Here is an 18,777-nt window from a genome sequence, read left to right as displayed (position 1 = left end):
CTTCCTACCTTCCCTCCTCTGTCCCAGGGGCAGTTCCTGGGGGCCTCTGGCCACCAGGGAGGTGGCAGGGTGGGTAATGACTGCAATCTATCCAGCCAAGTACAGTTTTCATAGCAAGTGCTCATTAATTGCAGGCAACCCTGGCATACAATGGCTGTAGTCATGGGAGAAGAATGGAGACCCTAGGGAATGACAGGCCACTGCAGGGACCACTCCTCCCATGCCTAGCCATGGGGTTCACTGTGCTCTGGGCACATCAAGAGGTTCAATTAATACTGAGGCTAATGGGAGCGAGGACAAGAGAAAATAAAGAGGGGAGAGGCAATGACAAGGCAGGCATACCATGGCTTCCCCTCCCCAGGCCCGAGGGGAAGGCCCCTGTCACTGAGAGAGGAAACCACGTAGAAAAGCTGGGAGGCCTCTCTACAAACAGAAGCCACTGACCCACAGAAGACAAAATACAAGGAATAAAGCCAAGGTCCCACATAAGGACTTGAGTCATTCATCTATCATCACGTTTAGTGAGCACCTAGTATGTGCCAGGCACCACACTAGGCACTGGAAATACAGCAGTCACCAAGACATAGGGTACCCACTGTGCTGGTGCTGACATTCCAGACCACCTTAGGCCTGAGTGACTGGAGGAGGCCCCAGACTCAACCGGGGCTGGGGACAGAAAGTGACACCCACAGAGCCAGGTCTTGAGGGAGGAGACGGAACACTCCAGGCTGAGGGAACACTAGGGGCAGAGAGGGATAAGTCCTATGTAGGTGAGGCAGAAGGTGTCTGAAGTTGGGCAGCCATTGCCTCGCAGGGGTGAGGGGTGAGGTTGCCATCGCCATCAGAGGGACCAGACAGGAAGGACCTGAATGCCAGTCAGAGAGGCTCAGACTGCACAGTGTAGGAGAGAGGGAGCCACGAAGGGCTTCCAGCAGAGCAGGCCAGCGCTGCCTGCCAGGTAGGAGCCCAAGGCAGCAAGGAGAGGGGACACAGAGCCAGGCTGCAGCCACCTCCAGAACCACAAGGGTAAGAAGAGCAAGGGCCCACTGGAGCTGTTTCATCAGGACAATAATCAAACGAGCGGGGGTAATACCCCAGGGCATGAACCATCAGGAGAGGTGGCTCAGGGACTTCAGGGCCCGCATTCTCCACGCATGCACGCCACGGCCTTGTCCAAGCCGCCAGCTTCTGGGCTGTGGCCTCCTCCCATGTGCAACAGGCCGGATTCTCTCCAAGGTCCCCGCAGCTGGCAAACTCTTCAGGAAACATTAAATATGACCACAGATCAAAGCCCTTCTGAGCACCAAAGACCACAAGCCACTCTTATTTGATTATTTTGATCTCTCCTGCCATCACTGTTGTTTTGCCAACCTTATCTCTCAATCGGTGAGTTTTTATACTAAACGACTTGGAAATCCTCAGCAGATGCTCTTTCAGAGTGGCCTTGCAATTTAAATGAATGCCGGGGCGGGGAGAAATCCTGCTTTGTTACTGTAAGGGGAAGTTTTCTGCAAAACCAACTATATGTTAGGATAAAATGCAGCCAAGTAACCAGCAAAGTTTACATATTTGTTTAATCTTGATTATATGATCCAACTTCCTTCAGGGAATGAGGGATAAACACTATTTCCCCCCCTCTGTGGCCAGAGCCCTGAAGTGAGTTAAAGAAAACCAGAGTGAAAAAATTTCTAAGAGGATGTGTTATTTACACAAATTGAAAATGCTTAAAATAAAGCAGCAATAAGCAACCTCTGAATTGTACACCAACATCTGCTTTTAGCTTGGCTCAGGGAAAGTAGCTTCTAGAAAAACAGAACCATGTGGACACAGACCCCCAGGTACCCCACAGAATATCCTAGTTTGGAGATATCAACGGAAAACCTGAACTTTTGCATTTAAATTACTGCGATAAACACTGCAGCCACATCATAGAAAGTCTGGAAATAAGAAAAATTCCCCTCACTTTCACAGCTTAACTCGCATTGCCTTTTCATGGCCCCGGCCCAGCTCTTATCCACATAAGAACCACGGACCATGGTTTATACTGGATGTTCTCCATAGGTGATTGTAGCTAATCTCAAAATAAATCTGCACCTACACAATTACTGTCGCCATTTTCCAGGAGGAAAACAAGGCTCCAGGCAGCAGAGACACTTCCCACAGCTGCAAGGGGCAGCGTTGAGATGTGACCCAGCAATTTCTGACGCCAACCCATTGCTCCTTCCTCCTGCCCTAACTTTCTCCCATGAGTAGTACGGAGTACTAACTAAATAGTATTAAGTACTTGTCTAACTTTATTGCAATCAGAGCACACATCTAATTTTGCTTCCTAACTTTTTTCTAATTCAACATTACATAAAAAGCTTTTGCCCACATGGCTCCCAAGCATTCACCGTCCTTATGTTTCATGGCTGCAGAATCAAGGGCCAAAATGTCTCCCACCGTTCTGCTCCTGGAGATTACTTGAGCTGTTGCCCAAATGGCTCAGTTTATGGCACAGAGGTTCCGAGCTGCTGGCACATTGGGACCAGATCCAAAAGGATACCTTGTCACTGGTGAGAAAACCTCCTGCCAGGAAGAGGCCCCCACACCATGCCAGGGACCAGACTCCATGTCCCCTTTCTTCCAGGCAAGGCTGAGGACCCGCTGGTTTTGTGGGGGGGCTGCCTCCAGCCAGAGCTGCCTCCTCCTCTTTTGGTCAGGAATTGGGCGGGGTGTGGAGGGGGTTCTGTGAAGTGGGAACTGTGAAGACCTCTGCAGTGGTTCATCCTGTGCATGGGACCGAGGAGAGGGCAGTTCTGGTCCGACTTCCTGGTTAACCAAAGGTGGCTCCAGCCCCACCAAGATCAGAAGGGAGGGTCTTTTCAGTCAAGGAAGAGATGCCCCAACTCTAAGCATATGGGACGATATTTTGGGGGGTACATGAGTGGCTGTGGGTGATTAGGGAGGGAGGACTCTGTTCTAGCTAAGTAAATGCTGCCACTGCCCAGCCTTGGGCAAGTCCTTTGGGAAGACAGAGAGACATAAGAGCTGCTCTGGGGGCAGCTGTGTGGTTTCCTGGCATCAGTGCTTTAGAATGCCCCTCTTGAGCTCTGGGTTGGAGCCTATGCTTGGCTGCTAATTTGTCTGAGGGCCAGTCATGTCGCCTCCCAGCGCTGCAGGTTTTCATCCCTAAATGGTGCATGATCTCAGACTCTGTCTCAGGCTGCTGGGAGGGGCAGTGAGAGCACAGAAAGATCCCAGCGGAAGTCCTGGCACATAATAGATGCTCACTAAACATTCATTACCTTCCCCATGGGGAACATCAGATCCAACCCCTGCTGAGTCCCTCACTTCCACCTCTCTAGTGTTTTTTATTTTCTAAATCTCAGTTTGAGAGGTGGTTAGAAAGAGCACAGGCTTGGAGTCAGAAAGACCCTGGTTTAAATTCTGGTTGTGTCACATCTTAGCTTGTATGATCTTGCGGTATATGCTTAACTTCTCTGGGTCCCCCAACCAGACCTAGAAAACTGGTGAGAATCATCTGCATGCTGCAAGACTGCTGTGAGGATGAACGAGGCAAACTCATCAGACACTCGGTATGTGGCACATAGTAGGTGTTCAGTAAACACTTGGTCCCTTTTTTATTTAGTTCTTTTGACGAGAAAAGGCTTATTCCTGAATCAGAAACGTCTGCCTGGGAGCCTGGGGGAATACATCCTGAAATGTTTCTTCTGTGGAGGAAGGGCTGGCGACCTTGGCCAGGAAAGTCCTTTTGAAAACCCGGGGGTCGCTTTCTCCTGGCATCCAAGGACAGAGGCCTATTTTTAAGCCATCTCAGCAGTGTCCCAAACGTGCACCATGCCACCCCCTGAATGAATCCCGCTCATCACCCCAGCCCATCCTTTCCTTTACTCTAGAAAGACCCCAAGGAAATGGAGTTTACCACCGGGGGGACGGCAGGAAGCAACGCCTCTGGCTCCTCTGGCCGCCGAGATGATGGCTTCCAGGGTGTTGGCATTCAGCAGATGGCATTCTGGCTGAAACTTTCAGCAGATTCTGCTCCACAGGGCAAGAGAGTCACCAGTGGGAGCACAGTCTATTCTGCACCCTCCTTCTCACAACTAGCTCTTGACTGAGCCCTTATTATGTGCCAGCGTGGGCCTTTGTGTACGGGGTTTAGTCTTCAGGAAACTGCAGAGTATGTTTTATCCCCTTCATTTTCCAAAGAAACCAAGGCTCTAAGAGGCAGCGACTCTGGGCAGGCTCAGGCCCTTTTCCCACCCCCACCCCATCTCCAAGGCAGCCCTGTAATCGTTGGGGGCCAGGTCCTGGGTTTTGAGAGCCGTGTAGGCCTGTCTTTCCCCAGAACATACTCACACTCCACGCACATCATTTGACATATAACACCAGGGCCTTCCTGGACCCATATGACATCCAGCCTCAGGCTGTGGACTTCAAGTGAGAAGTCTGACTCAAGCGACATGTGCCCAAGTCCACAATTCAAATCAACGCTGTGGGTGGTAGGAAGCCACATGGTGTGTGTGTATGTGTGTGTTCCGTGGCATGTGCTACAGAGAGAAAAGGGCAGGGCTGGCATCCAGCAAGGCTTCCCACCACCCAAAGCAGCGCAATGATATCAGTCTCCTTTGGCAACAGAGAGCACCTCTGCCATTGGTGGCTTTGAATGTGGACTAGAAAAAAATAACCAACGCTCCCTCACCTCTGCCAAATGGGGCAGTGACATGCGCCCAGGAGACAGACGCCAGCTTAATGGGACTTTGTTCTCTGTCTCAGAGGCCTGGTCGCCAGCACCCTGGCTGGAAAGGGGCTGGCCCACATTGGAAACCGTCACTCTGCTCCCCTCCCCTTTTCTTTGCAAACAAAACCGGTCACCCCAGTGCAGCCAGTGAACTCCTGTCAACAGCTACAAGGAGGCTGGGGCAGGAGGCCAGAGGTCACGCGACACTGCTCACTGGGAGAAAAGCTGTCTCCTTCCAGGCCCCAGTGGCAGCCCTCTTTGCTCAAGTGGGTTGGATGCACTGAGTTCCCAGGGGGTGAGGTCATCCCAGCACCCCCTCCAAGTGTGTTCAGTGGCAGTGGGATTCCCAAGCCTGTCCCAACCCTCTACTGGGCCCCTTGACTGAGGTCTCCTCTTGATAAACGAACCCAGGAAACTCCAACCTCAGAGGCGCCAGCTCCCAGGGTCAGGGCCCCACTAACGACGGGGTGGGGGAATGTGCCCTCATTCTTTCTCGAGTACATCACTTCCTCCTCCATCTGACATTTATGGAGCATCCGCTCCATGCTAGGGCCTGCGCTGGCTGCAGGGACACAGGTCCTGACGAGTCCCACGCAGTCCCTGCCCGCCACAGTGAGAGACCAGCAGCGGGAAAACACTGACACCATGACTGCACAGGGTGGTCAGCAGGAAGGGATGGGGCCAAGGGGAACAATTCTCAGAGAAGCCACTCTGCAGCCTGAGGGACAAGTGCCCGGGAGGGTGATAAAAGATTGGGAAGTGTGTTTCAAGAAGAGGGAACAGCACAGGCAAAGGACTGGAGGTGAGAGTGAGCTGAGTGCACTTGGGGAACTGCAAAGAATTCTGGGCGGAAGGGAGAGGAGAGGGGAAGATGGAGAGGAAGTCAGGGGCTGCGTCACCAAGGGGCTTGGAGGCAACACAGAGGTTAAGATCCTTGTGAAGGCTCCGGGGGGCACTGAAGTGTTTGGAGCAGGGAGGGAATACCCGAGGGTCCACCTCTTTAAAGAACGATATTCAAGCCCTGGGTCTTCCCAAGGAAACTGTGCCTTTCTCTCTCCCCTGCTTATCAAAATGACCCAGGACAGTGGAAGTGAGAAGAGCAGTTCAAGTTTCGAAAGTCGCTTCCACAGGCCTGGCCCTCAGCACCTGCCTCCCCTCTAGGCAGCCCCACGCCACCCCCACCCTGGGCTGAATTTGCCAGCTTTCTCCTTTTTGCCTTGAGGATGGCCATTCCCCTAACCTGGATGATGCCTGGCTGTTGGCTAGCCTCTGCCCCAGGGGAGCACCTTTCAGGGTCAAAAGCAATGCTGGAGGCAGAAGCTCCCTTGAAGGGGGGGGGGGGGCTGTTCTCAGCCCTGGAGCTGAGAAAATGTTTCACAAGCCCCACCACTGGTCAGTGCTTGCTGGCCCTGAGGGGTGGGGACCTCCTCCATGGCATTCCCACTGTGTGCCAGGCGCTCGCCATGCAGCCCATCCATTCGTTGCCACTTTTGCCAGGTGGCTCCCAGATGAGGAAACTGAGGCCCAGAGGCAGATGTCCTTGCCAGACGCCGCCCAGCCTGAGGGCAGTGCCTGTTTTTGAATCTGGTCCTGTCTGCCCCCGAAGGCTGTATCCTTCCTGTTTTACGCCTCACTCCTCCCTAAGGTCTCTCACTTAACCCTTGCCCTGCAAGGAAAAGGCTAAACTATGTACAAGTAGCTCACCCCCTTCTGGCTAAGGGGGTGAGCCACGCCCTGGCTTTGTCTCAAGGAGGGGTAAGGGGGGTGGTGAAGGTCATCAATAGGCTTGTTTTGAGCTGCTCAAAGGCCTTGGTTTGGCAGAACTTGGGATGAACAATAAACAAAGCATCTAAAAAAGGAAAGCGGGTGACTAATTATAGTCGGGATGGAGCCCCAGGGCCTGAGTCCCTAAAGTCTGAAGAGGGAATTGGGGGTGGGCCATGGTCAGAGAGACGGACCCTCCCAGGGGGCGATGCAGAGACTGAAACCCGCCCACCAGATGGCCTGTGATCCTCCAGTAGACCTATTGCGAGTGAGAAAGGGAGGCTCAGAAAGGTTGGGAGAGCTGCCCAAGGTCACACAGCCAAGAAGTGGTGAAGTTGGCATTTGAACCCATACCGGCCTGGCTCCCAAGACTAGGAAGAAGAAAGAGGCTATAGCTGCCTGGGGCAAAGAGTAGAAGTCATCCCTGCAGGGAAGACCAAGAGCACACAGTAGGTCCTCAACTGATGTTGATTCCTTCCCTGCCGTGTTTGGCTCTGAGGCCCACTGAGAAGTGACTCTAAAGCGTGCCTTTTCCCCTCTGCTTCCTTCTCTGAAGTCCCAGCTTTCACTTTTCTCTCCCTCTCCACCATCATGCTGGCCTTCGTGAGGGCTCACAGGGGCATGTGTGTGCCGGCGGAGGCCTACAGAAACCTGCATGGACTTCGGCCCCCTTATCCAGAGGTAAAGGATACGTGTTGGAAATGCAAACTCTGGAGCCCTGATAAGAATCTCCATCCATATATTTTAAGCTCTGATGATCTGAGGTTGGTGGCTCACTGGGGCCTCTCTACAGCCCTACAGACCCATTGCACAGATGAGGACATTAGGCCCAGAAGGAGAGGAGCTGGCCCAAGGTCATGGTGTAAGTCCACAGCTGGGTCAGAATTCAATTCAGATCTAAATTCAATGCCCCTGTGTGCTCTTGAGCATTCCAGGCACAGCTCAGAGCTACTGCAGGTTCCACTGTAGACCACCAATAAAGTGAGTACCACAGCAATAAAGTGAGTTGTAATCTTTTTGTTGGGGGGGGTCTTGCCTTCCATATGTAAAAACGCAACTTCTGGGGAAAGCAATAAAGTGAAGTGCAATAAAACGAGGTGTGCCTGAATGCAGACGTGCTTCGCTAGCCAAACAGCAGGTACTTTAGTAGTCGATGCCAGGGCCTTGAGAGGTGTGACACAGCAGGACAACTTGGTCTGATTGTTCCTCTCCCCACATCACTTGCAGGAGCGTAGATGCCTTGCCTTCAGTGGCCACTTAGGGAGTCCTTGCCTTGGGTTGGGCTCAGACGTCTCATGAAGTCTCCCCATCAGAGCCTCATGAGGGAGGTATCATCATTATCCCCATCCCAAAGATGGAGAGATGGAGGCTCAGAGGAGGGGAAATGACTTGCCCATGGTCACACAGCTTAGATATAGAACTGAGATTTGAACTCGAGACTGCCTCCAAAACCAGTATTCCTTCTAACCACCTCTCTTGGAATTCCAGCCAAAGACCACATCTGTAATCGTTGTGTCATCCAGCACAAGGCGCTGGTCCTCGGAACAGAGCCCCTGGGAGATCTGTGTGCAGGGATGAAGGTCTGTGTCATCCCCAGAGACATGGAAATTCTGATCTCCCATCTCCTGCCCTTGAATCACCCGAACCTTAAGGGGAAGGGAAGTTCTCCTCTGGAGTGGAAAGTTACCCAGCAGACAGGGCTTTGGAGACACGGGGTATGTGTGTGCCCACCCACCTCATAAATCCATCCTCCTTGGGGGAAAAGGAAAGAAAACACGTGCCTGAGGGCTATAATTGTGATATAAACAATGTGCAATGTTGAGGATGCAAACAAAACACACTTGTTAATAGCAATGGGCGTTCTGCCAGTTCTGAGTGCCAGTGTTGCCCCAGACACGCCCACCCCACCCCTTCCCCCAAATGGCTTACTCATTAAAGAACTTTCCCCTGCTGCCCAGAGGGGAGGCTGAGCCATCCTGAGTCCTGGTTATCAGAAGGATGAAGGCAGAAGGAGGGATGAGGGTGAGCTGGGACTGACATCTCAGGGTGGCTATCCGAACCCCACTCAGAAATACCTACTGCTGAGCCTGCAAAAAAGCTGAGGCTGGGAGATTGTGGGGCGGGAACAGACCGGGGCAGGGGCAGGTGGCTTCATCTCTCTGTGCCCCTGATTCTTGATCTCTAAAATGGTGCTAAAATCTCCCAACGTGCAGACTTAGCAGGAGGATTACATATGTGAAACACTGTCAAAAGCCCTGCAGGCGCTCGTCAGACGAGCACCAGACAGCAGTCCCCATAAGACCGTTGGGGCCAAAGGCACCTTAATGGACAATTCATCCCAGATCCATCTGATGTTCCAGTTGCCTCTGCAAAGTTCACGTCAAGTCTCAGCTGCGCTAAACACCAGCGCCACTCCAGCAAGGGGTGCTTCCTCCCCTGCCTTCTGCCCACGTCCAGACAGCTTCCACAGTTTGTAAGTTCTTCCTTGGACGGAGCTGAAATCTGCCTCCACATGACATCTATACACTGGTCACATCTGTATTTGGTCCACAGTGTTCTTCCCCATCAAGCCTGGTCTTTGGCCTCAGGGTAGTTCTCAGGCTCCAGGGGTCCCTAGGCCATGCTGCTGGGATTCATTGCCCCCCTGGGGATAACATGGCCCTCGCTTTGCTGTCTAGAAAGACCTCAGGACATCAGCTGGACCCTGACCTGCTTTGAAAGGGGGTTGGAGATCTACCCATCAGACCTTAGGGAATATCAGCTAAGGACCTGACAGTGAATCCACAGGCCACCTGGTGACTGTCCCCCACCCCTGCCATGCCTAGAGGAAGGATGTGAGACAAACAACTACAAAAGTAGGTAAGCAACTAAAAACACATCTGCCAGGATTTCTAAATGCTTACAGATTCCTGCTCAATACTCTGAAGGCTTCCAGAGCAAACGTGAAATGACCGCCCCCGACACCCCCACCCCAACCTGGCAGATTTCCCACACCGACATCCCTTCCTTCCAGCCGGACTCCCTAAGTGGTGTGCCCTTGGCAAGTGACTTTCCCTCTCTGTGCCTCTCTGTTCTCTCAACAGTTACATGGGAGTAATAATAGCAGCTATCTCACAGGGCTTGTCTTGTCTTGAGGGTTAAATGCAGGTACCTGCTTACACAGTGTCTGGCACAGACTGGCTGTATGATACAAGTCCGTGGTTATTATTATTCTTTGGTGTCTGTCTCCCTCAGGAGTGCGGGGCTCAGCAAGAGCAGGGACTTGTTTGCCCAGTGGATACATAATCGTAACAGGTGCCTCTTGTGAACATTTACTATCTGTCAGCCGCTCTGCATGCCTGAGAGGTAACATCATTATCCCCTTTCTGCAGAAGAGGGAATCGAAACTTAGAGGTCAAGGTGCTTATCCCGCTAATAAGGCACAGGGCTAAGACTCAGACCCAGGGATGAAGGAGACCTCCCTGTGCTGTTACCCGTTCTGCTGGGAATGGCAGCACAGGAGGAAAGCCCGGCCCCAGCCCACGCCCTTGCCAATTGATTGGTGGGGCCTGCCTGGAGCTCTGGGTGGGAAGGGTCTGTGAGCTCAGGGGAAACAGTGGGGTGGCACTGTGACACCTGGCAATGGAGAGTGTGTGTGGCTGACCGCGGGCCAGTTTTCACCAGGCAGACATGTCAGAAGCTGGAGCCCTAGTTGGGCAGGAGGAAGAGGCTTATCCCTTCTCCAGGGCGTGATTCCCAGAAGCCAGCTCCAGCTTTTGAGTTCCAGAGTCTACAGGCCTGGGGTGAGGGGGGGACCAACCTTTTCCCCAGGCAGCTTCATTCTGGCTGCTGTGGCAGAAGTCATTCACCGTCCCAGGACAGAGAAGGTGAGACGGTTACCTGTGGGAAGGACTGCGTGAGCGGGGCAGGACTCAGGAGCAGGACTAGTGGCAATGCCTCCTGGTGATGGAGGGGAAGGGCCTTTGGAACCTGGGGTCACAACCTGCTCTGCCACTTCCTGGCCACCTGACCCAACCAGGTCTCATTACCCGTCTGAGCTCAGTTCCTCGTCTGTGAAACGGGAGACTATTTCTGGGAATCTGGTCCTGATGGTTTAAATGGGATGACATGGAGGAAGGCTTTGGCATGGACAAGCGTGCCAAAGCTCTGACCATCCTGCTCCCCTGCCCAGGCGAGCGCTTACGACCTACAGGGCTGTGCCCAGGGGCGCACCCAGGGCTGCTTCTCGCTCTCTGCTTTAAGCTCTAACCATACACCTGCCTCCTGGGCTTCTATTTTAAGCAAAGAGCACCACTAAGTAGAGAAAGCCCTTTGGTCCAAAAGAGGGCAGAGCTGACTCTTCTTGTCCATGGGGAAGATTAAACAGCCTGTTCTGAGCAGTCCTTGCGGCCCAGCCCAGCGCCAATGCTATGCCCTGCTGGCGAATGAAACACACCATCCTGGCAGGGAGTGTGGCAGCTGGGAAACCTAAGACTCCCGACTGCTCTGGCCTGCAAGAATCATCCCCCACACTCTGACCTGATCTCTGACCCTACTTGCCACCCCCCACTTGCACTGGGACCCCCAGAATGCCACAGCTCCCCTCATGTGCCTGCTCTCCCTCCCCTCAGGCCTTTGCACATCTAGCTCCTCTCCCTTGAACAGCCTTTCTTGGTCCCTTCTCTTGGCTGACTTCTCTGCTGTCTGGTCTCTGCTGGACAGCACCTCCTCCAGGAAGTTTTCCTGCAGTCTCCGCTAAGGTCTCACGGCACCCCTGGGCTCCCCCTCCCCCAGTTACTGCTGTAACTGCCTGTCCTTGTTGGTCTCACCCCTAGACCTTGAGTCCCCAACCCCAGGCTATGACCTCAGGCTCAGCACAGAGCCCAGCCTAGAGGTCTGGTGGACAAATGAAAACTAGAAAACGCGACGTGCTAAGAAAATTCTCATCAGAAATCAGGTGTTCTGGAAAGAACTTGAGAAACCCTGGGGGATAATTGTCAGCATACATGAAAGGGACACCTCTCACTCCAGTCCCTGGGTTCCAGGGTCAGGGTCACCGAAGCTTTCACGGCAGGAAGTGAAGGGCGCCGTCAGCCAGTCCTGTCCAGGGACCCCAGGGGCAGGCCCAAGACAACAGCAACAGTAACCGTGACAGTGAACGCCCTGGGCATTGTGCTAAGACTGCCTGCTCTGGGGAATTCTCACCACTGCCAACGGTGGGGCAGCGCCCCCATGCTTCCTGATTCATAGTGAGGAAACTGAGGCACAGACAGAGAAGTACCTTGACCCAAATCACTCCACTGGCAGATGACTGAGCTGAGATTTGAACCCAGGCAGCCTGACTCCAAGATTTGCGTTCTAGACCAGGACACCAGCCCTCCCACTGCAACTGACCAGCGAGTGGTCTTATCGTGAACCTTAATCACTGCGACCCATGACAGAAATACATTTCACACTGTGACACACACACACACACACACAAATACACACATGTGTGCGCACATACACACACACGTCTGAAACAAAGGTTTATGAAGCAAAAATACTCTTACTACATGAATGCAAGTGATATTCTATTCTATGCCATTATAAACTGCTTGGTCTTATGGCTAAGCCTTGTTTGGGGTTTAGGGAGAGACTCCTTCCTCTTGGACACACAGGGTATTAGCACCTATGCTCTCCAGTGATATAATCAACTAGTTGCCCCATTCTATTAGCACATTCTGTTCCTCTTCTACCAGCAGCCAGCTCCATGAGGTCAGATAACAGCTGGCCATCTCATTCACAGCTGGACCCCCAGTGCCTGGCACACAACAGGTCAGATAAATGATACACAATAGATGTCAGATAAATGAATGAAGGTGCACATGCAGGAAAATACACAGCAGAGTACACCCCAGGGTCACTCCAGCCTGAGCACGTGCCACTTAAGTGGAGATCAGGGTGACAGAACCCCAGAAGACCCTAAAGGCAGACAGAGAGATAATATTCGAGTGGGGGAGGCAGACATCAAGTTAAACTTTCCTGCAGATGTCACCTCTTCCATGCAGCCTTCCTGTATTCCCATAGTTCCAGAGCTCCCTCCTTTCCTGCCAGGGGAGAGAAAGTGAAGGGAGCAGAGGTGGGAGCAGGAAGAGGCTAAAAACAAAGGAAGGTACCAGTTCCTTCTGGCTCCTGATTCTCCATGGGCACCTTCTCCACTTTTCCTGTCTGTGCACTGGACAAACTCAGTCCCTCTTCCTCGCTTCACTGATGGATAAGACCCCTCCACCCTTCCAACCCCACCCCAGCCCCAGCATCCTTGTGGGCTATCTCCAAGGAGCCTTGACTTGTCAGGCCCCCGATAATGTGTTGACAGCCTTGCAGGTTTCAGGGTTGCCAGAGGAACCACTATCACTAGGGCCTCTCGCTCAGAGGGGAGGGGGGGAGGCAGATGGGGCAGGATAAGGCAGGCAAGCCTCGCCTGACTTTGCAGCATGACTGGGTAAAGGAGGAAGAGAGGTGCAGGGAGAGGGGAATGTCACTGGGTTACCCACATAGCTATTGTCATGGCTGTAATGAGAGGGACAAAGGCCCTCTCCAAGGGCTGAGAAAGTCCAGATCCAGGGAAAGAGTGGCTCAGGCCCTCGGAGCATTTCCACCTGCTGCCAGGGAGCAGCAGACCTGACCCACATGGGTCCTGCTCCCATGAGCCCCTTATCCACGGGCTCTGCAGGGACATCTGAGTGCCCTGCGTAGGAGCGAGCAGGCACCTCCCGTTCTGGACACAGCATTTGTAGACCGTCTATCTAGGTTAGGACTGGGTCCCCCCTTACTCTGAGGAGAGTGCCTTTGTCCTTTACCTTTCTGAGCCTCCATTTGCCTCCCTGTAAAATGGGGATAAATCGAGCCCCTCGAAAGGGTTGTTATAAGGATTTAAGATAGACTCTAAGGGCTTGGCACAGAGCAGGGTCAACACACTTCCCTCACTCCAAAGCTCCAGGAAGCCAGGTGACTGAAGAACACTAAAACGGCAGTTGACTTGGTCAAGCATGGACCGACTTAATGATTAACCGAAAGGGCAGTTTGAATTCAGCCTCTTCTCCAGCCAGGACGACAGTGAGCCCAGAGGTACACTGAGGGAAGGGACTGAAACGTGCTGGGGGGACAATAAAGCAAAGAGGTCCTCCTTTTCCTCAGTCCTTCCTCTTTTCCCCCCAGGAATTCTGACCTCCACAGCCCCATGTGTTTACACATTTCTTCCCCTTACAAAGCCCAGGATAAGGCTAACGGAGTCCAGAGAAAAGACCCATGTGGTTTTAGGAATAAGATAGACCTGGGTCTTCTAAGCTCAGTTTACCACTGCTTAACTGTGTGAATTGGGACAAGTGTCTTAACCTCTCTGGGCCTCAGTCTCCTGCAAAATGGAGAACAGCACCTTACTTTGCAGAATTGAATTGCAACTAGGAAGAATAGGTGAAGCACACAGCAGGAGCTTAGCAAATGAGAGTTCCCTGCTGAACCCTACACGCTACGGTGTTTTTCCCGAAAATAAGACCTAGCCGGACAATCAGCTCTAATGCGTCTTTTGAAGCAAAAATTAATATAAGACCTGGTATTATATTATATTATATTAGACCCGGTATTATATTATATTATATTATATTATATTATATTATATTATACCCAGTATTATATTATGTTATGTTATATTATATTAGACCCAGTATTATATTATATTATATTACATTACATTATATTATATAAGACTGGGTCTTATATTATAGTAAAATAAGACTGCATCTTATATTAATTTTTGCTCCAAAAGACTCATTAGAGCTGATGGTCCGGCTAGGTCTTATTCTTGGGGAAACACAGTATTTATAGAGCATTCATCTGAATTGCTGATGCCCTCTGCCAGGGCTGTCAAGGGGCATCCCTGCAATCAATCATAAAGGACATTCCCTTTCTTTGACATTTCCTTATTGTACACAATAGCATGCTGCGTGGATTATGGGGCACCCAATAAGCGTTATCTGAACCACGGATAGGGAGGGTACTGCATGTCAGAGGCACAATGCAGGACTTTAGAGCTAAATAAATCTAGATTTCAACCCTGGTTCTGTCAAGTGGATGAGCCCTGTCAGCTGTGGATGAAGATGATAATCTCTGCCTCACAGGGCTGTTGCAAGAATTAAATGCATTCATTCATTCAACATTTACTGAACATCTACTATGTATTAGCCACTGCTCCAGGGGATGACTACATAGCAGTAAAAAAAAGACAAAATCCCCTGTTGAGACAATCAGCAGCTACCTACACACACGGCATGGCACATGGGATCCAGGCTAAGGAGAAACACAAAGCAGGGTGGGAGAAGAGGGCAGTGCTGGAGGCAGGAGCAATGGCAGGGCCCGCATTGGAGCAGAGACCTGAAGGAAGGGAGGGGGAAGCCATGTGGAGGTCTGGGGAAGAAGGTTCTAGGCAGAGCGATCAGCAAGTGCAGGAGCCTTAAGGAAAAGCGTGCTTGGCATGTAAATGAAGCCACATATGCAGGAAGCCTGGCATGGTATCCAGGTGCTCAGCAAATGCCAGCTCTCTATTTCAAGTCCCGTAGAAGGAACCCCACGCATGTGTCCTTTTCCTGAGAACGAAAGCACAAGGATTTCTACAGGGCAAGACTGAGCCAAGTGTTCCTTCAGCCTAAGATGCAGGCAACATATGAGCTTCACTGCCGGTTTTTGAGCCCCTGCCAGGCACCAGGCTCTGGGCCGGAGGGCAACCAGTGATACAAGATGTCAAGACAGGGCCTCTGTCCTGAGGTGAGTTGTGGAGACAGGTGACCACAATGCAATGTGGTCAGATGAACAAGCAGAGACTAAAGAACGGATCTAGGTAGCAGAGCAAAGAATGGAATTGAGAGTGGGTGGTCAGGAAAGGCTTCCTGGAGGAGGAAGATTTTGAAAGAGGGACAAGAAAGGATATTCTAGGTGTGAGGAGCATGGCATACTGAGCACAGTGGTGTAAAAAACAGCACAATGTGTGTGAGAAACTAATCACAGGCAGGTCAAAAAACAATAAACGGCCCTTCACATTCTTGGCAGCTGCCACCTGATGTGGCTCAGGGATTCCAGTTCTGTCCCCTTCCTCAAACTCAGTGCAAGCTTCAGCACCAGTGGAGAGTTTGCATTGTTCACACTTATCTACTGCAGCAGGTAACAAACCTAACCCCAGGCTCCCAGCCCAGGGTGGCCCAGTCCACAGAGTGAGACTTGCCGAGTTGGATGGAGACTACATAAACCTCCAGCTACAGTTAGCTCGCCTGGCAGTGTCTGTCCCTTCACCCAACCCAACCTGACCCACAGGTGGCAGAATGGCTTTTTTACTAGAACAGCATGAACATTTCTTAATTAAGAATACCTACAAAGGGGCCCATGCCTCCACCTGATGTCCTTCTGGCTGGGAGATGCTGTGGTATTTGCCAACATCCCTGGACACCTCCTGCCTGGGTGGGTGGGTTCTCCTCCATTGGGCAATAGCCCTGTCAGTAGGAGGTGAAGGCCGCCCTGCAGTAAATGGACTTGGGTTCGAATCCCGACTCTGCCACTAACTAGCTACTGACTTCACCTGAGAGTTTGGAGATTTGAGTGCAGTGGCTTGAAAGCTGCCCAGAGGCTTATAAAGTGGAAGGAGTTGGCTTCTCTTCCATAAGCTGACCTTGGAAATCCAGGACTCAGCTCTGTCCATTTCAATTCTCTCCAGGGTAAGAAATAATCATTGTTTGATATAACACCTAGAAGGGAGAGCTGTATGAGAGATGGGGTTATATGTCCCTCTCCTAAAACCTCACACTAAATTTATCCACAGCTGACTTGCTTCCCCACTGAGCTGGGCTTTTGTGCTTTAAATATACACACACATCTCTTACCTTCTGCATAAAGGATGCTACAAATGCCCAGCCATAAACCAAAATAAAGACTTATTCTAAAGACTTGGGGGATGGGAGGAGGGCTGGCAGTCAGACACGAGTCTCAAGTTAGATTCTTCCCCTACTAGTGGTGTGACCTTGGGGGAGTCATTTCCACTCCTGAGCCTCAGTTTCTTCATTTGTAAAACTGGGATTCACATCTTTACCTTTACTGAGAAGCTTCTTTGCATACCCTCTTTGCATATCGCACCAGGATATGCAAAGTGCCAGACACAGAGCCTCCACGCGCTGATCTGTCCCCACAATTACCGGTATTTTGTAGTAAGGCCTCCTCTGCCTCCCCATTCCCACCCGACCCCACCCTCTATTCCCTTACTTTGGCCCTGGCAATTCTACGGTGGTTTTAACTAGGGAACGATGCGCTCTGCAGCGGCGACTCGCAGGGGCTAGAGTCCCTAGTTGAGCGGACACCAGAGGGGGGCGCAGCCGGGGTGCGCGTGGGAACGTGGCCAAACCAAGGCAGCTTGTGCCGCGGGGGCGCTAGGCGACTGGAAACTGGGGTACCTCTGAGGCAACCCCACTCTTAGCAGCTGCAGTCTCCACACAACAGGCAGCTCTGGCCGTCGGAAGCCCTGGGGAGCCCGGCTCCAGTCACCCCACCGGGGCGCCCTAAGCGCCTTCATCTGCGCCCTCCGGCTGGAACAAAGGCGAGGGGGCGCTCGGCAACGCCCCAGCGGCCCCTTAGCTCATCTGGCCAAAGCCAGGAGAACAAGGACGAGGGTCCCCAAGGTAACCAGGACGCGGTACCCGCCCTCCTGGAGCGCAAAGCCCAGCTTCGGGGCGCACGAGGATTCGGGGTACGGGAGGCACTGGAGACTCTAGCCCATCGGATGCCGAGGGCTCCAAGGCGTGGGTGGCTCTCCGGAAGTCACCCAGCGGTTCCCCCAGGGAGAAGAGAACCCCAACGCCCGCCTCCCGGGTAGTGCTCCCGGGCGTACCTGGCAGGGTCCTGTGCACCGTGTTGCCCATCGCTGCTTCGGGGCGCGGCGTTGGTGGCGGCGCGCTCGGGGCGCACGGAGGCTAATTACGCGGTGGGCCGGGGACCCGGGCTGGGGTCGGGCTGCGGGGCATCGCGGCTGCACGGGCGAGCCGGCGGGCGGCAGCTCCGGCGGGAGCCTGGAGGGAGGCGGCGGCTGCGGGAGGAGGAGGCGGAGTCACCGGCCGGGGCCCGCGGGCTCCGCCCCCACCTCCTGCCGCCTCCAACCTCTCAGGGAGGGGCGGGGCCGAGGCCGCCGCATCTTTTGAAAGTTTGTACCAGGCGGCTGGAGGACAACTGCCGAGCCTCCCGCCCTCGCCGTTCCTGCGCCCCGGGCTGGGAGGCACGCCGGGCAGCTGGGTGCCCTGGGATGCCAGGCTTGGCAGTTTGTTGGCCTTTTACTCATTTATTCCAATATTTTGAGAAGGCCTTCTGTGCGCCAAGCCCTCTCCTGGGCGTTGGGCCACAGGGTCCGAGACCTCCACTAGGCAGAGCACGTATGCTGAGTGCAAGGAGTGGGGGTGGAGGACGTACACACAGGCAGGTCACCTCAGACAATATACTAAAGGGTTTGAAGAAGACAGCCAAGTGACTGGAGTAGGGGTGGGATCACATACCTACAATTAGGAGAAACATAAGCAGTATCCAAAGGTTGGGAGGCGGGACCCCATATTCATGAATCTACTCATTCATTCAGTAAAGTGTTTATTGAGCACATCCTATGTGCTGGGTACTGTCCATATAGACAAAGCATGCCTAGTGGTAAAGACAGAAATAACAAGCAATTAAGATCGCATAATATAATGATCAAAGCCAGAAAGAAAATAAAACAAGATAAGAGTGATGGGGTGATGGGGGAGGGGTCTCAAGAAGAACGTGGGGACATGTCAGCAAGGAATCAGCCATGGGAAGGGGGGGGGGAGTGTTCCTGGCAGAGGGAGTAACACGCATTCCTCATTCATTCATTCACCTCACAGGTATTTTCTGAGCACCTCTCCTGTCTGTGCAGGAACCCAGACCACACTCAGCGGGGAGTGAAGTCTGCTAGTCTCTGCCCTCACTGGGATCCATTTTGCAGATTGGAACACTGAAGCTCAGGAGGTGCAAAGACTTGTCCAAAAGGCCAAATTCCTAACCAGTTTTTTTTCTGGCCCTACTTTCCATGCTCTTGTATCCCTTAAGACTATGAAATACGTGTCATTATCCCCACTTCACAGATAAGCAATAAGGCTCAGAGAGTGGAGAAGAGATGCCCACGATTGCCCAGCTGGTAAGGGGCAAAGCTGGCCTAGAGCTGTGTGAATGAAAGGGGGGCAGGAGAGCCTCCTGCCCTGCCCCCCAGCTTAGTT

At 52.6% G+C, this 18,777-nt stretch overlaps 1 protein-coding gene across 1 annotated transcript in view; it reads right to left on the bottom strand.

Annotated features, from left to right (window-relative positions):
- NEURL1B (neuralized E3 ubiquitin protein ligase 1B) overlaps nucleotides 1-17,580 on the bottom strand; it is a 29,954-nt gene extending 12,374 nt beyond the window's left edge. Inside the window, exon 1 of the mRNA XM_019741309.2 lies at nucleotides 17,391-17,580. Coding sequence (XP_019596868.1) covers nucleotides 17,391-17,421 — 31 coding nt within the window. The 5' untranslated portion in view covers nucleotides 17,422-17,580. The remainder of the gene's footprint in view (nucleotides 1-17,390) is intronic.
- Nucleotides 17,581-18,777: the final 1,197 nt, after the last annotated feature.

The sequence above is a fragment of the Rhinolophus sinicus genome, linkage group LG10 (assembly GCF_036562045.2).
Source record: "Rhinolophus sinicus isolate RSC01 linkage group LG10, ASM3656204v1, whole genome shotgun sequence".
Lineage (NCBI taxonomy): Eukaryota > Metazoa > Chordata > Mammalia > Chiroptera > Rhinolophidae > Rhinolophus > Rhinolophus sinicus.
This window is presented reverse-complemented; position numbering and strand designations above follow the sequence as displayed.